Source organism: Echinops telfairi, unplaced genomic scaffold (assembly GCF_000313985.2).
Source record: "Echinops telfairi isolate 266 unplaced genomic scaffold, ASM31398v2 ScPeMD7_2010;HRSCAF=2546, whole genome shotgun sequence".
Taxonomy (NCBI): domain Eukaryota; kingdom Metazoa; phylum Chordata; class Mammalia; order Afrosoricida; family Tenrecidae; genus Echinops; species Echinops telfairi.
In genome coordinates this window covers 24,558,363-24,569,092 of record NW_022105908.1, presented here as the reverse complement: position 1 = coordinate 24,569,092, position 10,730 = coordinate 24,558,363, and the positions used below count along the sequence as shown (strand labels likewise).

At 56.3% G+C, this 10,730-nt stretch overlaps 1 protein-coding gene across 3 annotated transcripts in view; it reads right to left on the bottom strand.

Moving 5' to 3' along the window:
• The window catches only part of P2RX5 (purinergic receptor P2X 5), a 21,815-nt gene that overhangs the window by 3,104 nt on the left and 7,981 nt on the right, over positions 1-10,730 (bottom strand). The window contains exons 5-13 of one of the 3 annotated variants that reach the window (XM_045293453.1): positions 10,566-10,663; positions 10,231-10,311; positions 9,848-9,986; positions 6,406-6,542; positions 5,896-5,989; positions 5,696-5,761; positions 2,561-2,641; positions 1,248-1,367; positions 14-83 (exon numbers count right to left, since the gene is read on the bottom strand). In XM_045293453.1, coding sequence (XP_045149388.1) covers positions 14-83; positions 1,248-1,367; positions 2,561-2,641; positions 5,696-5,761; positions 5,896-5,989; positions 6,406-6,542; positions 9,848-9,986; positions 10,231-10,311; positions 10,566-10,663 — 886 coding nt within the window. The remainder of the gene's footprint in view (positions 1-13; positions 84-1,247; positions 1,368-2,560; positions 2,642-5,695; positions 5,762-5,895; positions 5,990-6,405; positions 6,543-9,847; positions 9,987-10,230; positions 10,312-10,565; positions 10,664-10,730) is intronic. The other 2 variants (XM_045293454.1, XM_045293455.1) reach the window with 2 other exon arrangements.

Sequence of the window (10,730 nt, the reverse complement as noted above, 5' to 3'; positions counted from 1 at the left end):
TCTGCAGCTGCTCCTAGGTCTCCACTGTATGCAGGCTCTGCAGCTGCTCCACATTCTCCTTTCCTTTCCTTGGGTGGCTGGACCTGGGGAGGGGCCACACAGGCCAGAGAGAACTCTGTTGGGGACCCTAAGTACCAGGCCACCCTCCCTACAGGCAGACATCCATGGCAGCCTGAGCACTCGGAGAGGGGGCCCTTGGTCGGAAAGCTGGCCACAGCCCAGATGCACAGTTGAGCTGTCTCAGCACAGAGGCATAAGCAGCCCTGGTGGGGTCCCAGTGGGGCAGCCCCCAGTGAGGTGGTGGTTCTTCCCTACCACAGGTGGAGTGCTCCATGAGCACCCAAGAATCAACAGCCCAGGAGCACCACCACCTGGCCCACAGCTTCCCTGCCCAGCCTTCCCTCTTCACCCCTCCCATCCTCTGCCCGTCCTCTCGAGCTCAGTCTTTCTCACTCCAGCCTTGCCCTAGCCCAAGCTCGGGCTGGAGGGCTGAAAGGAGTGGAAGTTGGGGACCAGAGGAAGGTCCATCATGGGGCCATAAGCTCCCTGAAGAGGACCCAGAGGAGAGGCACAGAGGGTCCTAGCCTATCTGAGGAGGGACCCCTGTGCCACCCCACCCCACCACCACTCCTGTGGAAAGAGGGAAACAGAGCCCAGCAGAGTCCAGGCACCTGCTCGGGCACACAGCAAGACAGAGCAGGGACTCAGCCAGGGTTCCCTGCTTGTCCTAGGCTAAGGTCATATCGGCTTCTGGGCAGCACCAGGAAAAAGTGCCAGCCCAGCCCCCATAATTGATGAGGGGCTTAAGGGAGTGATGGGACTGGGGGTGTGATAAGGCAGAATGTCCCAGTTATTCGTTCATAGTAGTAGTTACTGACCCATTACTAGACTCTAGAGACATAAAGCCTGGGTTCAAATCCCAGCTCTGCATTTATGAGTTGTGTGACTTGGGCAAGTGACAGAACCTTTCTGTAAGCCTGTTTTCTCATTAGTAAAGCAGGTCATGCGTATCTGTACTCACTTCATTACATTGCCACCAGGAGCTCAGAGCAGTGCTTGGCAGGGAGTACACGCCATGTCAATTGATAATAGCCTTGTGTCACCTAGCCTTGTTAGCTTGCATGGACTCTCCTGGGTCCCAGGCGCCCGTCCTTACAGCCAAGTCACCGGGCTGCCAGACCCCAGTTCTCGCTCGAACTTTCCTGCTGTAGCCCAGCCACCCCTCACCTAGCAGGCTGGACACTGACCTCAGGGGGCTGCAGGCACACACAGCTGTCTCCCTTCAGGCTGCAGATTCTGCCATGCGCCTCAGGCCACTCCAGCAGCTGCCCCTCGGGCTCCTTTCTCTGCAGGCTCAGCTCCTGGCCCTGAGCAGGACACCACCTGTTAGCCCTCGGCAGGCTCCAGGAGCCCCCTCCCCACCACTCGTCCCACCACTCGCCCTGCTATTTACCACTTTCAGTAACTACTCCTGGTCAGGTGCTGAGCTGAGCCTGTGCCCTGACTGTGTTCCCACCGGAGGTGGGTCGGGCCCTGCCTATAACCAGAGCTGCAGCTCTGTTGGCTATTCTGAATGAATGTGGACAGGGGGCACAGCAGGGACAGGAGGAGGACCTTGAAGGAGAGCCCAGCTGCCTGTCCAAAGCTCACCATGTGCAATTCTCAGTGCTGATCAATCCCAGCTCCTCCAGAAAGCCTTCCTAGGGGCTCAGGCCAGAGTCCCTGCCCACAGGCATGGGTTTCTGCGACCCTGAGCCGGCCCCCACCCTCGCCACCTCCACCCTCATCACTACAACCACCACCACCACCAAGCCTAGGGCCAAACCCACAGCTCAAGAGGATCAGTGGAGTGGGAGTGGGGGGGAATTCCCATCTTCCTCTCAGTTCTCCCAACTGCAGCCTACGAAGCAGCCTAACAAATAAATGCGGAAAGCACTTTTCAGCACACCGTGGAGAGATTGCTAGCTCAGCTCTGGAGTACCGCAATAAAACAAACACGGCTTTCAAGTGAGCTGCATGGTGGTGGCTTTTCCCGGTGCATGTCAAAGGCATGTTTACATTAAGCTGTAGTCCATCGGATGTGTGATGGAGGGGACACTGAAATATTGTGAGCATTACCAGAATGTGACAGACAGGAAGTGAGCACGTGCTATTGAAAGAATGGCAGAGAAGTGGCAAACCTTCAATCTGTAAAAAATGTGCTCTCTGTGGAATGCAATAAAGTGCGGTGTGAAAATAAAACAAGGCGTGCCTGTACATAAACTGACGAACATTTGGAAGATAGAGAAACTGAAGCCAGAAAGGCTTGGGACTTGTCCAAAGTCATACAGTAAAAGTGGCAGGGCAGGGGCTGTAAACCAGCTCTCCTATCCACATCCTTTGACCCCTCCTGAGGCTAGGTTAGGCTGATTTGGGCCCCACCTGTCCACAGAGCATGTTCTCAGAACCTTCTACCCTCCCCGGCCCTTTCAGGGACGACCTCCATGGCCCAAAGGAAAGTGAGTGACAAGAGGCACCCCCAGAATTTCCCTCAGGTTCCTGGGGAGGAAGCAGAACCGACCTCTTCCTCGAACTTCTTGCCACGGTAAAAGTGGCTCTTCTTGCTGATGTAGATGAGGACCAGATCGCAGAAGAAAGCGCCCTGCAAAAGAGTTGGGGCTCCTGGCTCGGATCCTTGATTTACAGGAAGCACCTTATACTGTGTGAGCCTACAGCAGGCCCATGAGGGAGGTGCTCAGAATTGAATCGTGGCCCCTCCCCACTAAGGATATGTGGGGGTGCCCACCCCGTACCTGTGAACACACCCTGGTTTGGAAATGGGGTATTTGGAGATGTTATCGGTTAGCATGAGGTCATGGGGAAGTCGTGTGGGTCTACATCCAGTACGAGTGGTGCCCTGATAAAATCAGAGAAGAAACTTAACTAGCCACCAAGGGAAGGAAGGCGCCTGAGAGAGCATGGCTCGGCCAGCACGTTGATCTGGGACGGGAGAACAGCCCTGGGAAACTTAGACATTGACTCTGGTTAAAGGAGAAGGAAACCAGGCTCAGAAAGGGGCACGCTTGTCTGTGGAAGAGCCAATGTCAGACTCAAAAGCCATCAGGTTCCCTGCACTATGCTGACCCCATCTCCTGCCAGCTCCTACCTTGCCTTTCTGGGAGGACTAGGCCATGCAGACCCCCTGGGACTCTACCTCTGGTGCAGGAGAAGAGCATGTCGATTGCAAGACCAGTTCCGTGCCAGCAGGGGCACCCAGGGAAGGTAGGGCTCTACTCTGCCTGAGCATCTGGCTGGGTCTTGAGGATTGGGCCAGGCATTATGAACAAGTTGCAGAAAGCTAGGGACAGGCACGTCAGAGCAGGGGCTCCACAGGGACTGTGGAAGTGGTCGGGGGAACTGGAGACACTTCTGAAGAGGTAGGTAGGGGATCAGCCTTTGAAGCTCCTTAGAATGCCTGGTAGCATCCGATCTGGGCTGTCTTTTGAGCAGAAATGGAGATGGAGGTCACTGACAGGTTCTGAATAGGAAGCTCTCTCGGAGGGGGGGGGGGGGCCCGCATGAGAGGCTGGAGGGGATGCAGATGTAACCAACCAGGAACCTACATAGAGCGGTGATCCAGGACAGAGGGAGGCCTGAACTGACCCAGCTGGGGATGCGTCACTCTGAAACCACAGGCCTTGGGTCCACATCAGGTCCTGCGTGTGCCTGTGTCCTCCACCGGATGGCGACTGGACCCACAGTACAGGGTTTAATCAGGGACAGTGCGGAAGGACTGGGGAAGGATGTTGAGGGTGAAGGTGGGGCGCAGGATAAGGGAACCAGCGGCCTGATCTTGGACGGCACACACCCTTTCTCCCTCAATGCCAAACATGTTTTTTCCACTGCCAACTTCACCCACATCGTAAGCAAGTGATGGCCGGGGGTGGCAGGCACCTCTAAGAAGGGCACATACACGGGGCTCTCTACTGAGGACCGGAAGGCATTAGGGTCCACTTCTATTTACCACTTTCAGGGACAAAGCTTCGAGACCTGTTATGAGATGCACTGCTCTTGTCTCAATGAAAAATAAGTCCTAAGTCTATACTGAATTGCCAGGGGCCTCTTCTGGCCCCGCAGCGGAGGGAATGAGGAGGTAGCTGCCAAGAACACTTGGAAAGTAGCCTCTTGGATGGCCCGGCCTCACTGCCGACTCCCATGACTTTCAGAGACACTTCCAGAGATCTCTGTCTTTCTGCAGTGGCTTAACCAGTCCCCTTGAGCTGCAAGAAGGGGCACGGAAGTTTGGTGGCAGAGTGTGGGGGATGGGGGTAGGGGTATCTCAGGGGCCTCTAGTGGTGTCTCCCATTCAGAGGAAAGAGGAACACATGGAAACAACAAATGGACCGCATGACCATCGGCATCCACGGCCCTGGTGCCTGGCTCCCATTAGCCACAGCTCCGAGGGTCCTGGGCCCAGTGGGAGGGAAAGGTGAAACTGAACCCCAAATCATAAAAGAGCCCGGTAGACTGGTGGGACCCCCTGAGCCCATGCCCTTCGTCACCTTTCATTTCTGCACATGACCTTCCCTGTGGCCCAGTGTGCAGCCCAACAATAGGCAGAGCTGTGAGAGGAGCATTCAACCGCTGCAGAACAAAAGGGCAGCACCTGTCCACCGACAAGGTTCAGAAGGGCTAGCAAAGAACAGAACCAGGAGGCACAGGACAGAGATGAGGGGGGGGCGATGTTACCTTGTGGGGACGGCAATCAGTGATGTGAAACAAAATACGTATGAACTGTTGAATGGGAAACTGAGCTGCTCTGTACACCTTCACCCAACACATAATAAAACGTGAAACACAAAGAAAAAGAAGCTTCTGGAAGGACCAAGAAGCATTACAGAGATTCTTGATGAAAACTTTCCTTGCCCTTCATCCATTCCTGACTCTCAGCTCTGCACCTTCTTCCGCCCAGCTAAAAGGCTATCTCTAAGAAGGATTACAGGGAGTCCCTGGGTGGTGCCAAAGGTTCACTTGCTCTGCTGCTAGCCAAAAGGTTGGCAGTTCGAGTCCACCCAGAAGCATCTCAGAAAAAAGTCCGGTACTTTACTTCCAAGAAATCAGTTCTACTCTAACACTGGGCCGCCCTGAGCCAGAATCACCTCAACAGCAAAGGGTGGGAAGCAGAGCAGGGCTGTGCTCCCCGCCTCTTCACTCAGTGTGAATGTGCCCCCATGAGACACTGGGCAATGACTGGGACATCTTTGGCTATGACCACTGTGAGCTGTGACAGATACCTAGTGGGTCAAGACCAGGGATGCTGCTAAACATCCTCCAACATACACAGAACCGTTCCCCCAACAATTATCGTGTCCAGCATGTCAACAGTGCAGGGCTTGATGTGCCCAGTACAGCCTGCTCGTGCGCCCTTGGGCAGAAGCGTAGGCTTGAGAACTTCAGGGGCTGGTCTAGGATCCCTGAGAACACCAGCCTACAGCTCAACGTGGCCCCACCTGCAACCCCAGAGCTACAGCTAAATGCTGCTCCGGCTCTGGGAAGAGAAATGCGAGCAATCACGTCCCCTGAAACCCCTCGACCTACACCCACTGGGACCAACCAGCCCTCATTCTTCCTGGGGCAGTGGGACATGTTCGAGGCTGGGGGGGCAGTCCTCCCTGCTGAGCCCCAGGGAGGGGGAAAGGAGGGGACAGGTACTCACAGCCCCCATGAGAGCCATCGAAGAGCCTATGTTGATGACAGTGGGGACAATACTGAACTTCCCTGCCTGGAAGAGAGAATGAAGGGTAAGGAAGCCAGAGTGGACAGTGGGGTCCCCAGAGACTCCAGTCCCTGAGCCCTTCCCCACTCCAGCCTACCCGGCCTCAGAGGAGGGGAATTTGGGGGACCACCCCAACACACCTTGCCATTCACCATCACATCGAATCTGATCCCATACACTTTCATCAGGGTGCGGAACTCCACCCCATCAGCATCTCGGTAATATTTGGCAAACCTGAAAGCAACAGGGCCAAGGGGAGACCCCAGTCTGGCTGAGCCTTCCTGTTTGGCGCTTCTGGGAGGGGACCGGCAAGCACTCCACAGACTGCGACCCTGAGCAAGCCCGTGGAGACGTTACGGATCCTCTCACAGAGCCAAGTCCAAAGATAAAATCCCAGCCTGGAAGCCCCCAGGAGGCACAGCTCTCCCACTCCCCCTGGGTTGTCCCTGGGGCACCAGAGTCCCAATGAATTCAGCCCAGCAGATACACCTCACCCTCCCAAAAAACTCTCAGCATTTCCATAGCCCTTGGCCAGGATTCTCACCTCCCCTCATCCACTTCTTCTGGCACCCCCATCTCCCGAAAGAGACCACAGCGCTGATGCCCAGGACAGACGTGACACCTGACCAGGGTGACAAGGCCCCAGTTACCTGAAGTTGTACCCTGAGGAGGCAGACTCTTTCGCGTTCTTGCTGTCCAGACGGCTGAACGAATAGTGAGGGTTGCACTCAGAGGCAGCCTTGTCCAGATCACAGTTCCATTCGATCTGAATCCCTATCACACCACCCTGGACGGGAGAGAGGCCAGGGTCAGAGGACGGAGCTTTCTGGAAATGAGCAGATGTCCCAGACTGACCCTGCAGAGCAGCAGGTCAGCGGTCTGCCCTGCTGGGCTTTCCTTCCAGGAGGAAAGTAGCGGGCACAAGGTTCTAGCTCCACTCTGGAGTGGCGGGTAAGACTGCACGGTGAACACCACCCCCCCAGTCCCGCTAGCTTCCCTCTCTAAGCTGCAGAGGCAGAGCCAGCTTCCCCAGGGCAGCACTGACTCCGAGTCAGGCTACCCTGAGGGACACCAACTGTGGTCAGGCTTACCCTGGAGGGGCACTGGACCAGGATGTGCTCAGGGATGCTTTCTGGTCCCACTTTGCTAATGTCCCAAAGACAGAACTACACAGCAGGGGCCAGAGCTTAGTTCCTGGTGGACGCTGCTAGGAGCCTAAAGGAGGCAGAGGAAAACTAGATGCCGACCCTCAGCTCAGCCCTGACTTTTAGGATCTGGGGCTGGGGTGGGAGAGGCCGGAAGTGGGGTTCGTTCGGAAGTCGTTGTGGAGGCGCTCTTATGAAGGCTAAGTCATAGGTATCGCCACAAAATCACAGAAGCCTTCGTTAAACCACCGCGGTGCCACCACATTGCCCCCATCTGGGTCTCTGCCCCCTCAGGGCCCGTCTCATCTGCCTAACCCTTTCCCAAAGGATTCCCAGCCTTTTGGCTCTCACCACGTCAAAACTGCAGTGTGGGCCTTCCCGAGGGACTCAAAGCGTGTTCCTTCTGCATGATGGGTGAGTGTGGAGGAGGAGGAGTCTGAGGGGGCAAGATCGGGGCTGGGAGGTGGATGGGCTAGGGCTTCCCAATGAGATTCTCACCCTTGAAGAATGGACAGGGACATTTTTCATAAGGAAAAAAAAAATTCCTCTCTACAACTTTCCTGGCCTTTTTCCCACCAGTGTAGTTTTCTGTTTTCTTAAAAACTTCTTCCTCACAAGCTCCCAAGATCACCCTGCGGTCTTCAGGAAAATCTGTGACAATTACCCCTTTGAAGACCCCCAATAGTGACCACAGCCTTCTTAGCTGATCTCGCTGCCTTGAATTGGTCCAGCAGATCCCCTGAAATGCTACTGTTTCTATTGTACCTTTTTTCTAAGGCATCCTAACGAGACTAAGCAGCCCTGGTGGCCTGATGGACCTGTGCAGTAAGTGCCGGGCTGCAAACCCAAGGGTCGGCAGTTCAAACCCACCAGCCACTCTGCTGGTGTCTGACTCCCGGTTGGAAATCTAAAGGGGAGCAGCTGGCAGCTAACCCCAAGGAAGAGACGAGTGGGGGCCATCCATGGTGAGTGGGGACCATCCGTGGGGCAAAGAACTAAATGTGGTCTTTTGTGTCTGGTCCCTGAGCAAATCAGATGCACTTGGTTTTTCTGAAAAGAGCCCTGGTGGTGTCGTTAGGCTGCTAACCACAAGGTCAGCAGTTTGAAGCCACCAGCCGCTCTGTGGGAGAAAGACCAGGCTATTGACTCCCATCAAGAGTTACAGTCTCGGAAGCCCACAGGAACAGTTCTACCCGGTCCTATAGGGTCATCAGAATGGACTCTCTAGAATAGCAGACACCCAGAGGCTATGCAGGCCCCACACCTGACGAACTAACCACGGGCAGGGGCGGGGCATGATGCAATTACTCATGCATCCTCATTTCCTGGATGGTTTAACCGTACTTTAATGTGCTAGTCACGCAGATTCATTGATGGGCAAACGCCTTCCTGGTTGGGGAGAACAGCCGTATACAAGAGAGAGGGCATCACATCCCTGGGGACGCAGGAGGCCCTGCCCGGAAGCCCTCCAGACGGTCTCTGATAGCTCTCTTCACCTGTAGCCTCTGGTTACCACCAATGGATAAAAACACTGGGTGTCCTGGGAGATAGACACTCTACGCACCCACCAAGCCCAACTGGGGCAATAGGAGACTGGCCTCGGAGGTGCCCACCCTCGTTAAACAGAGGAACAGGAAGTAGGGAGATGGGGAAGAGGCCACTTAGGCCTCACCACCCGCGGTGTCGCACCCCCGGGGTGGGGGGTGGGGGACCATCACTGCGCTCTGCTGAGCACGTTAATCTCTGCAAACACGCTGCCGCAGGTCAGCTCTCCTGCTAGGAACCTACAGCACAGGGTGGACTGTCCCTGTGTGTGTCAGAGGCTGTAACTCTGGACGGGAGCGGAAAGCATTAGCTTGGAGCAGCTGGTGGATTCGAACTGCTGACCTTGAGGTGAGCAGCCCAGTGTGGAACTGAGAAGAGGCTGACAGAGTCACATTCTTTTCTGCAATCCTCGCCCATTACGGCACCAGGGGCAAGGGGAGAGTATCCACAGAGCAACCAGGTCTCACACCACGATATTTTGCCTACAAACCACACTGCTGCCGGGTGTCATTCCTCTTCACAGTGAGGAAGCCATGGCTGCGTGTAGGGTGGCATTCCTAGCTGAGGGTCACATCACTTGGAAGGCTAATCAGTGCAGGGCCATGCCTCAAGCCTGGGTCTGCCTACCTTCCCCCTCTGCCAGAAGGGGCTGAGGCAGGGTTGGGGCTTGTGGTGGTTTGAGTTTATGTCAACTTGAATTTGTATGAGTGTGTGTGTGTGTGTGTGTGTGTGTGTGTGTGTAATCTATGAGGCCACAGCTTGATGACTCCGGGGGGCGGGGGGGGCATGGGATGCTAAAAGAGAGACAGAGGGGACCCTTTCCCTCTGCCCCTTCACCTTGCTGCTTGCTGTCTCTCTGTACCTACCTCCATGGGGGCTGCCCCGGGTGGGCCGCCTGCCCCTGAGAATTACTGGTGCCTTGCCAGCTTTCCACCGACCTTGGACCCACACCACTCTGCAACATCCCCCACCTGGGGGTCGCCCCAATTCACCTCTCTGCAGCGACCCAAGTCTGTCTGCAGAGGGCTCCAGTCAGCGTGAGACCATGGGCTTGAGTTGGACGGGCTGAGGAGCTGTCTCAATATAAAATTGCTTCTTGAGAGGAAGCTCTTTCTTAGACACCTATCACTGGTTTCGTTCCTCTGGACAGCCCAGCCACACACAGGGCTCCAGGTGGGCAGGGGCTAAGTACTTACACCGTGGGACTGTCCCCTCCTTTCTGCCCCTCCCCCAGAGCCCATGGTCCGAGCCCTGGCACATCGGCTGTGTGTTACTGCTCATTCTGGAGGCAGGCCCTGGGAGCAGGGGAGCAGCCACCCATCCTACCCAAGTCCCTTCCACACCCCCACCTCCTTGGGGAGTCCCGACCCCCAGGGGAGGGCCCCGTACCTGTACCACGCACCTTCAGCGCCATCTCCTGGAAGCTGCTGCCCGCCCATTGGACTATGGAGCCCAGTTGGAAGATGGGGCAGTAGAGGTTGCTGAGGTCAAAGTGGCAAGTTTTCAGGAACGAGGTGTTCTGAGTGTCCTGCACGTTGGTCCTGGGTGCAGGCCGGGAACCACCAGGGACAGGAGATGAGACTTGCTGTCCTGGGTCCTGACCCTGGCCCGGGCCAACCCCCCTATGTAACACGGGATAGGGGACCCCGGAGCACCCAGCGGCTCTGTCCTGCATGCACATCTCACACCCACGCATTGGATGTGCCAAGTCATAAGGCCGGCAGAGGCCCCGTGTGACCAGCCAAGGCCCCACTCCCGATGCCCCCAGATTCAAGGCCCACATACTTGGAGAAATTGAATTTGGGGAACCGGATAAAGTTCTTGATGTAAACAGTGAATTTTTCGGCCTCATCCAGGAGCAGCTTCCTAGAAACCAAGGTGGCAGTCTGTCCAGGAGGCCCCACCTGCCTCCCCCAGACGTGTTCCTGGGGCCCCCCGAGGCTTTGCTGAGGTCAGCTAATTTGCTCAGGGTGCGGTGCATCTAGGCCTCTTGCTAGGCTTCCTGCTAGGGCTGGGGCCTCTGGAGGTGGGGGGGGCACCAAATCAATGGACTCCCATCTACGCCAACTGACCCTGGAGTCTCTGGAGCCCCAGGGGCTTCTCAGGCTGCGGCCACTCACGTGGGCTGGAACCTGGCCTCCACTGGGCACCAGGCGTAGATCTCGCAGGTCCCCTTCTGCGCTGTCCCCACTCGAAGGCAGCGGCCGGTCATCACTCCTGGGGCACAGGCCGGGGACAATGGCAGGGGGCTCCCGGCTCAGGCCTCGCCTCCACCACCGGCCCTC